Genomic DNA, 12,089 nt, shown 5'->3' with positions numbered 1-12,089 from the left:
CAGTATTCAGGAGCTAAGACCCTCTGCTGCCTTTCTCCAGCCACATTACCTAGGGGGAACAGGTGAGGCTGTCCTCCCAGTCCCAAACGCAGACAATTCAGGCTCTCTTGGGCTCAGGGTTGGACTAAAGATTTGATGTAGAAGGATTTGAGAGACAAGGGGCAGGGGCAGAAAGAGGAAGTTTAGACAAGCAAAAGCCTTAAAATATTGGCCCCAACCGTCACCTGTCATGCATCTTTTTCCTTTCAAGCTGAAGATTTTTCCTATTTCCTAGAGTTGTTTTTTTTTTTTTAATGCAAATATACCTTCAGCCAATTAGCGCAGGGTAAAAGGGCTGGAAAGGCCTTGGGAATGTAGAATGCTAGAACAGAGAGCAGAGAATGGCACCCCAATCCCCCTTTCTAGAAGTAGCCATTGGACCATAGGAACTGGAAGGGACTCAGAGACCAAGCCCCTAGATCTCACCCCTGCCCCCAACATCCCCGTGGTAGCTGCTTGGCCTTTGGTGGGGAGTTTCTCTCTGCTTGGCTAAGCTGGTTCTTGGGAGGCAAGTACACCCTCTGTTCCCAGGCATGTGCTAAAGCCTCCCTGGCCTGTTGAGAAGTCAGCTTGCCTTCTGCTGGCACTGATTCCAGGGCTGGGTTCATTCCCATGCTGCAGTGAGAGATCAGAAAAGAGCATCATCACACATCTCCAATAGAATGTAAGCCCCTTGAGGGCAGGGACTGTCTCACTTCTGTCTTGGTATCCCCAGCAACAAACATGGTGCTGGACTAGGTACTCGATAAGTAATTATCCCTTCCAGGGAAGGAAACTGAACTGAGATATTAAGGAACTTGCCCAAGGTCACGTAGCTAAGAAGTTGCTGAGTCTGCCCAATGCTCTTTCCGCCATAATGTGGGTCCCAGAAGGATCATTTCGTTGATAAGCTGGGGGTGATGGCAGCCAGCTGTGGTCAGGACTGGGACACAAGTTAAGTGTCTGAGAAGTGACGATTAATAATAGCTATAGTGATAGCTAACATTTATATAGTATTTACTGTGGGCCAAGCACTGCATTTTATAACTATCTCATTTGATCCTCACAACAACCCCTGGGGAGGTAGGTACTATTATTGTTCTCATTTTATATATGAGGAAACAGAGACACACAAAGGCTAGATGACTGGCCCAGGGTCACACAGCTGGGAAGTGTCTAAGGCCAGATTTGAACTTAGGTTTTCTTGACTCCAGGGCCCTTTAGATGATTCTTCTTAGAGGAGAATCCAAGGAGGGTAGTACTATAGGAGGTGGCAAGCCTCACAGACCTCTGACCTCCCATTTGGGCTACAAGATGACCCAGCCTTTCTCCTCTTGAAGCAAATCCCAGAGATGCATCTCAATTGAAAGACGATCAGATGATCAGGGAGGGTAGTTAATTTACTGTGTGAGTATAGGGAAGTCATTCCCTTTCTCTGGACCTCATATGCCTTATCCTTAAAATGGAAGAGTGGGACTAGCTGTTTTCTGAGATTGTTTCCAGTCTTAACTTTCCATAGTTCTGTGAGGTTCCAGTAAGAATCTCATAGAAGCCATCGGGCTCTTCCAGACCTGACCTGGGCATTGCTTCCCACTGAAATTGTGGAGTGGGATAGACAGGATCTTAGAATCCTAGAGACCTAGAATATTAGAACTTAGAATATTAAAATTGCAAGGTAACTCAGGCTATAGAATGTTAGAGCATAACAACAGTGACTGAGCTGGAAGGGACAGGACACAGACTGTAAGAGCTAGAAGGGACTTTAGAATGTAGAACATAAAATGGAAAAAAATACTATTAAGATTGGAAAAAATGTAGAACACAGAATTCCAGAACTGGAAAAATCCTTAGAACCTAGAACATTAGAGGTCAAGAAGAGAGAAGGTTATGCAGTGAGGGGGTGACAGAGCCCTAACGGTCTATATTCTTTTTATTTTTTTAGTGAGGCAATTGGGGTTAAGTGATTTGCCCAGGGTCACACAGCTAGTAAGTGTTAAGTGTCTGAGGCCGGATTTGAACTCAGGTCCTCCTGATTCCAGGGCTGGTGCTCTATCCACTGCGCCACCTAGCTGCCCCAACGGTCTATATTCTAAGGGCATGTCCAGATCTTAGCAGTCTGTGATGTTTTTTTTTTGTTTGTTTTTATTTGTTTGTTTGTTTTGCAGGGCAATGGGGGTTAAGTGACTTGCCCAGGGTCACACAGCTAGTAAGTGTCAAATGTCTGAGGTCAGATTTGAACTCAGATCATCCTGAATCCAGGGCTGGTGCTTTATCCACTGTGCCAACTAGCTGCCCTCAGTCTGTGATTTTAAGGTAGAGGCCCTGCCAAGACCAGAACCCAGGATTCCCACACTAAGTTGCCTCTTTTTGAGCTCATGACTCATTTGTCTGTCCTGCAGAGACTTGGAGTCTGGGTCTAGGGGGGAGAGAAGCCCCATTGGGAGGACTTTCTGACCCTCATTGGCTTTATTCCTTTTTGTTCTTCTCTTGTTTCTCTTTTTAATTTTCCTCACGGGGCGCCTAGTGCCCTGTCCAAGACACCCTCAGTACTGGCCTTGAACCAGACTCAGCACTGCAAACAGCTGGAAGGACTGGTCTCCTCCCAGGTCCAGCTATGCCGGAGCAATTTGGAGCTGATGCAGACCATCGTGCAGGCCGCCAGGGAGGCTATGAAGACCTGCCGGAAGGCTTTCTCTGACATGCGGTGGAACTGTTCTTCTATCGAGCGTGCCCCCAACTACCTGTTGGACTTGGAAAGAGGTAGGGAGGGAGTCTGGAATCAGGAGGGGTCCTGGGAAGAAAGGAGGAGGGTGACTCCGACGGAGAAGATAGCCTCTCGTCTTCTAAAGACCCTTACAAAACCCAGTCTAAGATCCTGTGATCCTAAGGGAGCCCCCGATTTGAGAAGAGGGAGAGGGGGAGGGAGGAGCATTCCTTAAGGAGCTCATAATCTAGAATCAATAGAATCTTGTCCAAAGTCTCAGTGTACCCTAGTAGCAGTCAGAGTATCATTGCAGAACTGGAGAGGATCTGAGGGAGCCTCCAGTATAGGGGTTCTTAACTTGGGATTCACAACCCCTCTCCACAAACAAAGGTCTGTGGATAGATTTCAGGGGGCCCAAGAGCTTGGATGGGAAAAAATTCCATCTTTATTTCAATGTAATTGGTTTCTGTTGTCATCCTATGTATTTCACTTTACACATTTGAAAACATGATTCTGAGGAGTCCCTCTTGGGCTTCACCAAGCTGCCAGAGGTGTCCAGGACACAAAAATGGTTAAGAACTCCTGTTCTAGGAGAACCCTCCTATTTTTTTGTTTTGTTTTGTTTTGTTTTTTAGTAAGGCAATTGGGGTTAAGTGACTTGCCCAGGGTCACACAGCTAGTAAGTGTTAAGTGTCTGAGGCCGGATTTGAACTCAGGTACTCCTGACTCCAGGGCCGGTGCTCTATCCACTGCGCCATTTAGCTGCCCCAGAACCCTCCTATTTTACAGATGATGAAACTGAGGCCTGGGGAATGTAAGGGACTTGCCTAAGGGTAGTTACTATGGGGGCCAAACATAGGCACATGAAAAAGGACAAATTATATAAGAAAGGTAACATGAATGGAATTTTATTTATATTAAATATACAAATAGATTTATATGATTGTATTTGTAATAAATACATAATTTATTAATATATGGATCTATTATGATTATTTATATGTTTGTATTAAATATACACATACCCCTGATTATATATTCATTATAAATTATATGGGATATATATTTAAACTTAAAGCTATTGTTATTTTTATTATTAGATCCCCTCCCCCAACTACCTACAGAATATCTTCATTTGCAGGAATTTTTCAGGCACCTCAAACCTATTATAAAGAAGCAGAGTGGGACAGCTCGGTGGTACAGTGAATAGAGAGCCAGGCCTGCAGTCTAGAAGACTCATCTTCCCGAGTTCAAATTTAGTCTCAGACATTTACTAGTTGTGTACACTGGGCAAGTCACTTAGCCCTGTTTGCCTCAGTTTCCTTATCTGTAAAATAAGCTGGAGAAAGAAATGGCAAGCCACTCTAGTATCTTTACCAAGAAAACCCCAAATGGGATCACAAAGAGTCAGACATGACTGAAAAATGGCTCAACAACTAGTGTGGTAAAAAAAATCCTAATTCTGAGTCAGAGCACCTGAGTTTAAATCCCACTTCTGTTACTTATAGCCTCTTTGACTTAGAGCAAGTCTCTTACTCTATGGGCCTTAGTTTCATCATCTATATAATGAGAGAGGTAGATGCTGATGTTTCTTCGGTCTCTAAAGCTATGATCCTGTGTCCTAAATTTAGTTTGTTAATTTCTCCCCAAATTTGTACTTTCTTCTAGCACCACTACTCACACCGGCTAGATCATGTTTCCCAAAGGCAGAGACTATTATTTTCTGTCATCTTTTATCACCAGGGCTTGGCATAGAGCCTGACACTCAGGAGATGTTTAATAAACGCTTGTCAGTTGGTTGACTCCTGTCTTCTCATGTTATCCCATGAACCCCATTCTCTCTCTCTCTCTCTCTCTCTCTCTCTCTCTCTCTCTCTCTCTCTCTCTCTCTCTCTCGTCTATGAGCTCTTTCTCCATTACTTCTAAACATATTTCTGTCTCCACTATCCTTTAAAAAAAGCCTTTATTTGACCCTCTGGTGCCATCCCCTCCAACTATCATCCCATATCTCTCTTGCCTTTCACTGATAAAACACCTAGATAGAATCATCCATACTCAATATCCCCACTTTCTCATCTTTCCTTTGCTTCTCATTTAATCCTTTGCTATCTGGCTTCTGACCCTTCCACTTGACTGAAACTGCCCTCTCCCAGGTTGCCAATGACCTCTTAACTGCTAACTCCTTTTTGACCTTTCAGCAGCTTTTAACACTGTTGACCACCCCCAGCTTGGATAGAGCAGAGGCTTAACTGGGGCGGGACGGTGGGGGGCGGGGAATAAAATGAGATAAAGCAGGAGAGTTGTGGAAGGCTTTAAACAGGAAAGAAAAGAGAGTTTAAACATCTCTTGGTAGACAAGAGGGAGCCGTGGCAAATTTATGAGCAGAAGAGTGACATGACTAGTTCTATGCATAAGAAAACTTGGTAGTGCTATGGGGGATGGGCTGAAGAAAGGAAGGAGTGGAGGCTGTTACAATAGCCTAACATCCCAGGAAGGGTGATGAACAGTATCTTTGGGAATAGAAAGGATGGGACAAGATTCCAGAGATGAACCTTTCTGTCTTTGATTCCTGTGGCACTGGCTCTCTTCCTATTGCTTTGATTATTCCTTGTTCATCTCCTTTGCCAAATCATCATCTTTAATGCCCACTAATCGAGGGCTTCAATAGTCCATCCTGTGGCCTCTTCTTTTCTCACTCTCTCCTTTGGTGATCTCATTGGCCTTCATGGCTTCAGTTATCATCTCTGTGCAGATGACTACCACGTCAAGCTGTCCAGCTCGAACCTCTCCCCTAGGCTCCAGTTCTGCATCTCTAGTTGTCTGCTCAACATCTCCATGGAGATATCCCATGGACACCTGAAGCTCCCGAAATCTTCTTTATCTCTATGGAAGGCATCATAGATGCAGAGGCAGACATTTGGTCCCATTCTCCACTTTACAAATAAGGAAACTGAGGCCCAGGGGTCCTTCCAGCCACTTAGATTGGTAGGCATCTTTGACTCTTCCCTTAGTTCTAATCTCTGGATGTGGTGATTATACCTCCAAGTCAGCTCTTGATGCTGTCTTCTTCTTTACACTCACATGGTCAATATCCCAGTCAATATCCCATCACTAGCTAGGACTAGTATAATAGCATATATTATATAGCATATATTACATCACATATATAATAGCACATATAGATATGTGTGTATATATGTAATTTATTTTTAACATTCTTTGAAAAAGTTTCCAGTTTCAAATTCTCTCTCCCTCCAGTCCCTCCCCCACCCATTTAGAAGGCAAGCAATATGATACCAATTATACATGTGAAATCATGTGAAACATATTTCCATATTAGCTAATGCTGCAAAAAAGCAAGAAAATAAAGTGAAAAAATTATACTTCATGTAATAGCCTTTTTTTTTTTTTTTAGTGAGGCAATTGGGGTTAAGTGACTTGCCCAGGGTCCACACAGCTAGTCAGTGTTAAGTGTCTAAGGCCGGATTTGAACTCAGGTACTCCTGACTCCAGGGCCGGTGCTCTATCCACTGTGCCACCTAGCTGCCCCCATGTAATAGCCTTTTAATAAGCATCTCTGCTTTGCATACACAGTGTCTCCCCTTCCAAATCATCCTCACAATTGGGAAGATAATATTTTCAAGGCACAGGTTTGATCATATAATTTCTCTATTCAAACTGGGGCAGCTAGGTAGACCAAAAGGATAGAGTGTCTGGCTTGGAGTCAGGAGGACCCGAGTTCAAATCCATCCTCAGACACTTATTAGTTGTATGACCCTGGGCAAGTCACTTAACCCTGCTTGCCTTAGTTTCCTCATCTGTAAAATGAGGTGGAGAAGGAAATGGCAACCCCCTCCAGTATCTTTGCCAAGAAAACCCCAAATGAAGTCATGAGGAGTCAGTCAGGATTGTAACAACTAAACAATAACAACATCCCAACTACTTCTTTGGTTTCTTTTCCTTTTGAATAAAATACAAACTCTGGTAGCTTGGCGCCCTTGAGCCCTTCACCGCCTGATTTCAATCTACTTTTCCAACCTCATCTCACATTATTCCCATCCATATTTCAGCCAAATTGGATTACCACTGGCTGTTCTCGGAACTCGACATACCGTCTACCAAGCATTTTCACAAGCTGTGCCCCCTCTTCTTAGAATATGCTTTCTCATCATCTCTGCCTTTCAAGATCTTTGTTTCCCATCGAGACTCAGTCCAGGTGGCACCTCCTCTGTGAAGGTTTCCCTGATTCTTCCCGCCCCCTTCACCTTTGTCCCCTTCCAGGGGTCCCCAGAAGAGTAGACAGCCATCACGTGTCTCCTCATCTATTCTTCTCCAGGCCAAACAGCCCTGAGACTTTCAGCCTTCCCCCAGGGAGTGCATGGCTATAAGTAGCAGAGTCAGGATTTGAACCCAGGTTCAAATCCAAGGCTTTTCTTTGGCCCACTCTTGAGACCATGCTGTCTCAGTGCTGCTGGCACCGTCATTGCCTGAGTTCTCATACCTCTTTCTCTCTCCATGCCATGCCAAAGTTAGGCCCTGGGGTGGGTGGGAGAAGGTGTAAAACTCCATTATCTTAGCCCTCCCCATGCTCCCTGAATTGACCCTCACTCACCCTGCTTCTGTCTCACAGGGACGAGGGAGTCCGCCTTCGTTTATGCTCTCTCTGCTGCTGCCATCAGCCATACCATCGCTAGGGCCTGCACCACTGGGGACCTTCCTGGCTGTTCCTGCGGCCCCGTCCCAGGTGAGACACCTGGGCCCGGGTACCGATGGGGAGGATGTGCTGACAACCTCAACTACGGTCTCCTCATGGGGGCCAAATTTTCAGACGCTCCCATGAAGGTGAAAAAAACAGGATCCCAGGCCAATAAGCTGATGCACCTTCACAACAGCGAAGTAGGGAGACAGGTAACCAGCCCCTTCCCCTGCCCATCACCTCTCCCCTCCCTCCCTCTCCCCTCCCCAGGGCGGGCGTCGTGCTTGGGTACTGCTGCTGCTGCTTATCTGCTGCTAGGGACTGGCTCCAGACAATGGACTAGCAGCCAGCCTCTGGGGCAGGGACAGGGCGAGGGAGGCCCAGGGAGGGAAGAGGAGGCAGCCAGGGTCCACGGGAGAGAGCCAGGTGCTGGTAGGTAGTCAGAAGGCCAGGATTTAAGGCCAATCTCTGCCCTTACCCTGTTGGATCAGTCGAGAGCAAGGTCAGCACAGCCCCTCTCAGGGGTCACAGTCTCATGAACATGAGGGATTTGGGATTAAATTGACTCTCACGTGCCCCAGCTCTAATATTCTTGGTTATAGGTCAGTGCTCCTCAGGCTTTTTGAGTGGGAGGACCCCTCTTTAATGCCAAGAAGCTTTCCAGAGCCTCCCCACTATATCACAGAAGCACTATCAGAATTCATCAGCTGAGAAGAGGCAGTGCAGGCTACCCTGCAGTAACTGCAAGGTCTCCCAGGGGTCCGTGGGCTGCAGGGTAGGAACCAATGCTACAGTGGTTGTGGTTCATTCCATCTCTAATAATTCTGTGTTCTGGATCTGAGGTCAGAAAATGTGGGTTCAAGTCTCAGCCCTGCCACTTACCACCTGTTGTCATGACCTCTGCTAAAACATGTAGACTCCCTGGACCTCAGTTTCTTCACCTGTCAAACAAAAGGGCCCAGGGGCTGGACTATTTGACCTCTCAGGGCCCTTCCAGCTCTAAATATACAATCTGATGGTCTTTAGACCTTCCAATCCTGACATGCAATGTTCTAAAGGCTCTTCAAGGGTTGGTAGTCTGTGTTCTTTGTGTGGCCAGCCAGGTGGAGCAGTGGATAGGGGGCCAGGCCTGGAGTCAGGAAGACCTGAGTTCCAATGTGGCCTCCGACACTTGCTAGCTGTATGACCCTGGGCAAGTCACTTAACCTTTGTTTGCCTCAGTTTCCTCATCTGTAAAATGAGCTGGATCTACTCCAGTATCTTTGCCAAGAAAACCCCAAATGCGGTCATGAGGAGATGGACATTACTGAACAAAAAAAGTTCTTTGTTCTAAGGCCCCTCCCACATTTAACATTATATGTTCTCAGGTTCCTCCCAGCCCTGACGTTCTGTGTTCTCAGGTACCTTCCAGTTCTGACATTCTATGATCTAAGTTCCCTTCCAACTCTGATATTTTATGTTCTTAAAGTCCTTTTCAGCCTTTGGACATCCCATGTTCTAAGGTCCCTCCCAGCTCTGACATCCTGTGTTCTAAAGTAATTCCTAGCTGATATGCTATGTTCTAAAGTTTTTCTTCTCTGACATTCTATGTTCTAAGCTCCTTCTCCATCTCTAACATTTATGATCCTCTGCATGCCTCAAATGAGGCTGGCTCTTTCCCAGTCCACAAGGGCATGGTATTGTCTGCAGTGAACTCGGGTACCCGAGAGCTAGCTTTTTTGTCTGCCACACTGGGGACTTCCTAAACTAAGAAAATGGCCTAGGAGTGACCTCAAAAAGCCCCGGGAGAGGAAACACTCACTGGACCATAGAATTTGGACATGGTAGAGCTAGAAGAATGCTGGCCTGCACCTTGGGAGACCTGAGTTCTATCTAGGTCTAGCTATGCTACTAATGGGCTTGGTGACCTCAGAGAAATCATTTCCTTTCTCTGGCTTCTTCTTCTGTAAGATGGAGAAGATGGACTAGACCAGGGGGTCTTAACCATTTTTTTGTGTCACTATCCACTGCACCACCTTGTTGCTTCACCCAATGGGCTGATTCTGCCTTCTGGGATAGAGCAGAACAATTTAATTACTCTCATTGTGGAGAGGAGGAAACAGAGGCCTGGGTGAGAGTTGGTGAGCCTGGGGCAGAGACAGGACTTGAACCCAGGTTGTTAATGCCCTGGTGACCCAGTCCTGGAGTCAGGAAGCAGAGGGGAGTAGGGAGAGCGTTCCAGGCATGGCAGGGGCTGTCGGTGCCAACTCAGAGTCAGGAGATGGGGTGTCTTGGGCGAGGAACAGCCAGAAGTCCAATGTAGCTTAATCATAGAATGAGTGGAAAGGAAGAAAGAATAAGACTGAAAAGGTAGGAAGGGACTGGGTTATAAGGGACACATCAGACCCAGCCCAGCCACTTAAGAATCCAAACCCGGGGCATAGTATAGTACATTATGCTTTGGAACTGGGTGAAAATATAGAAGAGCCCAGGACTTGGTGTCAGAACATCTGGTCCGAAACCTCAGCTCTTGACATTTATTCATAATCTGTGTCATTTAGAGATAAGGAGTCACCTTGGCTAAGTCATTTCCCCTGTTGTGGTCTCAGTGTCCTCATCTGTAAAATGGAGGCAATAGTACCCCAACTGGCTCACTGAGATGAGAGTGCCTGGTAATCCTTGAAGCTTGATTGAAATGTTAATAGTTATTCCCCCAGAGGCCAAAGAGATGTGGGTTTTCCTGACCAGAAACCTGGTCCCTTTAGCCCAGGGAGATTAGAGGAAGAAAAAGCAGTAAAAACCTGAGCCTGGTCATCAAAATGGATCATTTTCAATTAAATTTATAAGCAAAGTTTAGGCTTTTACTCGATAACTTTCCTTTATTTCATTAAATACATTTATAGCCAAATTTTATTTTAATAAAATTTATAATTTAGACTTATAATTTTTATAAAATCAAGTCAAAATTTGTCATTTCTTTTGAAGAAAACCTTGTTCCAAACGCCCTCACGTACATTGTCATCATGGCATAGAAAGAGCACCAGAAATCAGAAAACTTTATTTTTAGACCTACTTCTTCCACTAATAAATTCTGTGACCTGGGGAAAAAACATTTCCCTTCTCCCGGCCCCAATTTCCTCAGTAATTTGAGGGCGTTGGACTAGACAGTCCCTCTGGGCCTGTGAGTCTATGATTCATTCTCCCTTCTCTCCTGTAGCCGCTCTGCAAGGCTGGAAGGGGCTGAGACAAATTCACCTTTATGGGCTGAGATGTGGAGGGCAGTTGGAGCTGGGCTGTTTTCCCAGCACTGAGAATCAGGGTGATGTAAAGCGAATAACTCTGCTGACCACTGTGCAGCCTTGGGCAGATCACTCCCTTTTCTGGGCCTCAGTTTCCCCAACCACTAAAATGGGCATGATAATCCTTTCCTTGTCTCCGTGGCAGGTTTGCTGTGGGGAAGGGATAGAGACTGGATCTGGGACTTCATTAATAGAGGGAAGTCCTAGGTGAGGAAATCCCTCTACCAATGCAGTTTGGTACCTGCTCTGCCACGAATAGTCTTAGAGAGGGCCTAAATGATTTGCCCAAGGTCATTCAGCCAGTGTGTGTCGGGACAGACCTTGAAGCCAGACCTTCCTGTAAACCTTAGGCACTGTAGAAATGGGAGCTGTTGATATTATTGGGGTAGTGAAGGCAGGGAGAAAAAGAGACACAAGCTAGGAGTAAAAATATACAGGAGGACAATAGCAATGCCCCTCTTTAAGAAGTATGAGGGAAGGGGGCAGCTAGGTGGCGCAGTGGATAAAACACCGGCCCTGGATTCAGAAGTACCTGAGTTCAAATCCGGCCTCAGACACTTGACACTTACTAGCTGTGTGACCCTGGGCAAGTCACTTAACCCCCATTGCCCTGAAAAAAATAAAAAAATAAATAAATTAATTAAAAAAAAAAAAGAAGTATGAGGGAGGAAGGTTGAGGGATTCATTAAATGCCTACTATGTGCCAGTCACTGTGCTAAGTGCTTTACCAATATGACCTCAGCTGACTGAGGAGAGGCAGACTGACCCTGTAAGGAGATGCTCTGCCACCCTCTCCCCATCTAAAGCACAGTCTCTTCCTCCCCGCCTCCCACAGGCCCTGAGAGCATCCCTAGAGATGAAGTGTAAATGTCATGGTGTCTCTGGCTCCTGCTCCATCAAGACGTGCTGGAAGGGGTTGCAGGAGCTTCGAGATGTGGCCCAAGACCTCAAGACCAAGTACCTGTCAGCCACCAAGGTGGTGCATCGACCCATGGGCAACCGGAAACACCTGGTACCCAAGGACCTGGACATTCGGCCCGTCCAGGACACGGAGCTGATCTACCTGCAGAGCTCCCCTGACTTCTGCATGAAGAATGAGAAGGTGGGCTCCCACGGGACACAGGACAGGTAAGACAGGGACTGGGGACTGGGCATTACTGGAGAGTCTAGTAGGATCCACCCACTACTAGCCTGTGAGCTCTCTGGGGCAAGGGACCTGTCTTATCTAAACTATATTTCCCCTTGGTGCCTAGTACTGTGCTCTGGACCCAGTAGGATCTTCAGCCTGGGGTAATGGAAAGAACTGTCCCAGAGTAGAATGAGCCTCCTAAGGAGGCAGAGAACTTTGCTTTGATGAAGGGCCTTTACTAGTCCCTGAATAACTGCTTGTCAG

At 46.2% G+C, this 12,089-nt stretch overlaps 1 protein-coding gene across 3 annotated transcripts in view; it reads left to right on the top strand.

The window, feature by feature from the left end:
* WNT11 (Wnt family member 11) overlaps positions 1-12,089 on the top strand; it is a 60,800-nt gene that overhangs the window by 35,791 nt on the left and 12,920 nt on the right. For all 3 annotated transcript variants that reach the window (XM_043996233.1, XM_043996234.1, XM_043996235.1), the window contains exons 3-5: positions 2,543-2,778; positions 7,353-7,630; positions 11,532-11,824. In XM_043996233.1, coding sequence (XP_043852168.1) covers positions 2,543-2,778; positions 7,353-7,630; positions 11,532-11,824 — 807 coding nt within the window. The remainder of the gene's footprint in view (positions 1-2,542; positions 2,779-7,352; positions 7,631-11,531; positions 11,825-12,089) is intronic.

Source organism: Dromiciops gliroides, chromosome 3 (assembly GCF_019393635.1).
Source record: "Dromiciops gliroides isolate mDroGli1 chromosome 3, mDroGli1.pri, whole genome shotgun sequence".
Classification (NCBI taxonomy): Eukaryota; Metazoa; Chordata; class Mammalia; order Microbiotheria; family Microbiotheriidae; genus Dromiciops; species Dromiciops gliroides.
The sequence above is the reverse complement of the archived record's forward strand: the minus strand, read 5'-3'. Positions and strand labels throughout refer to the sequence as shown.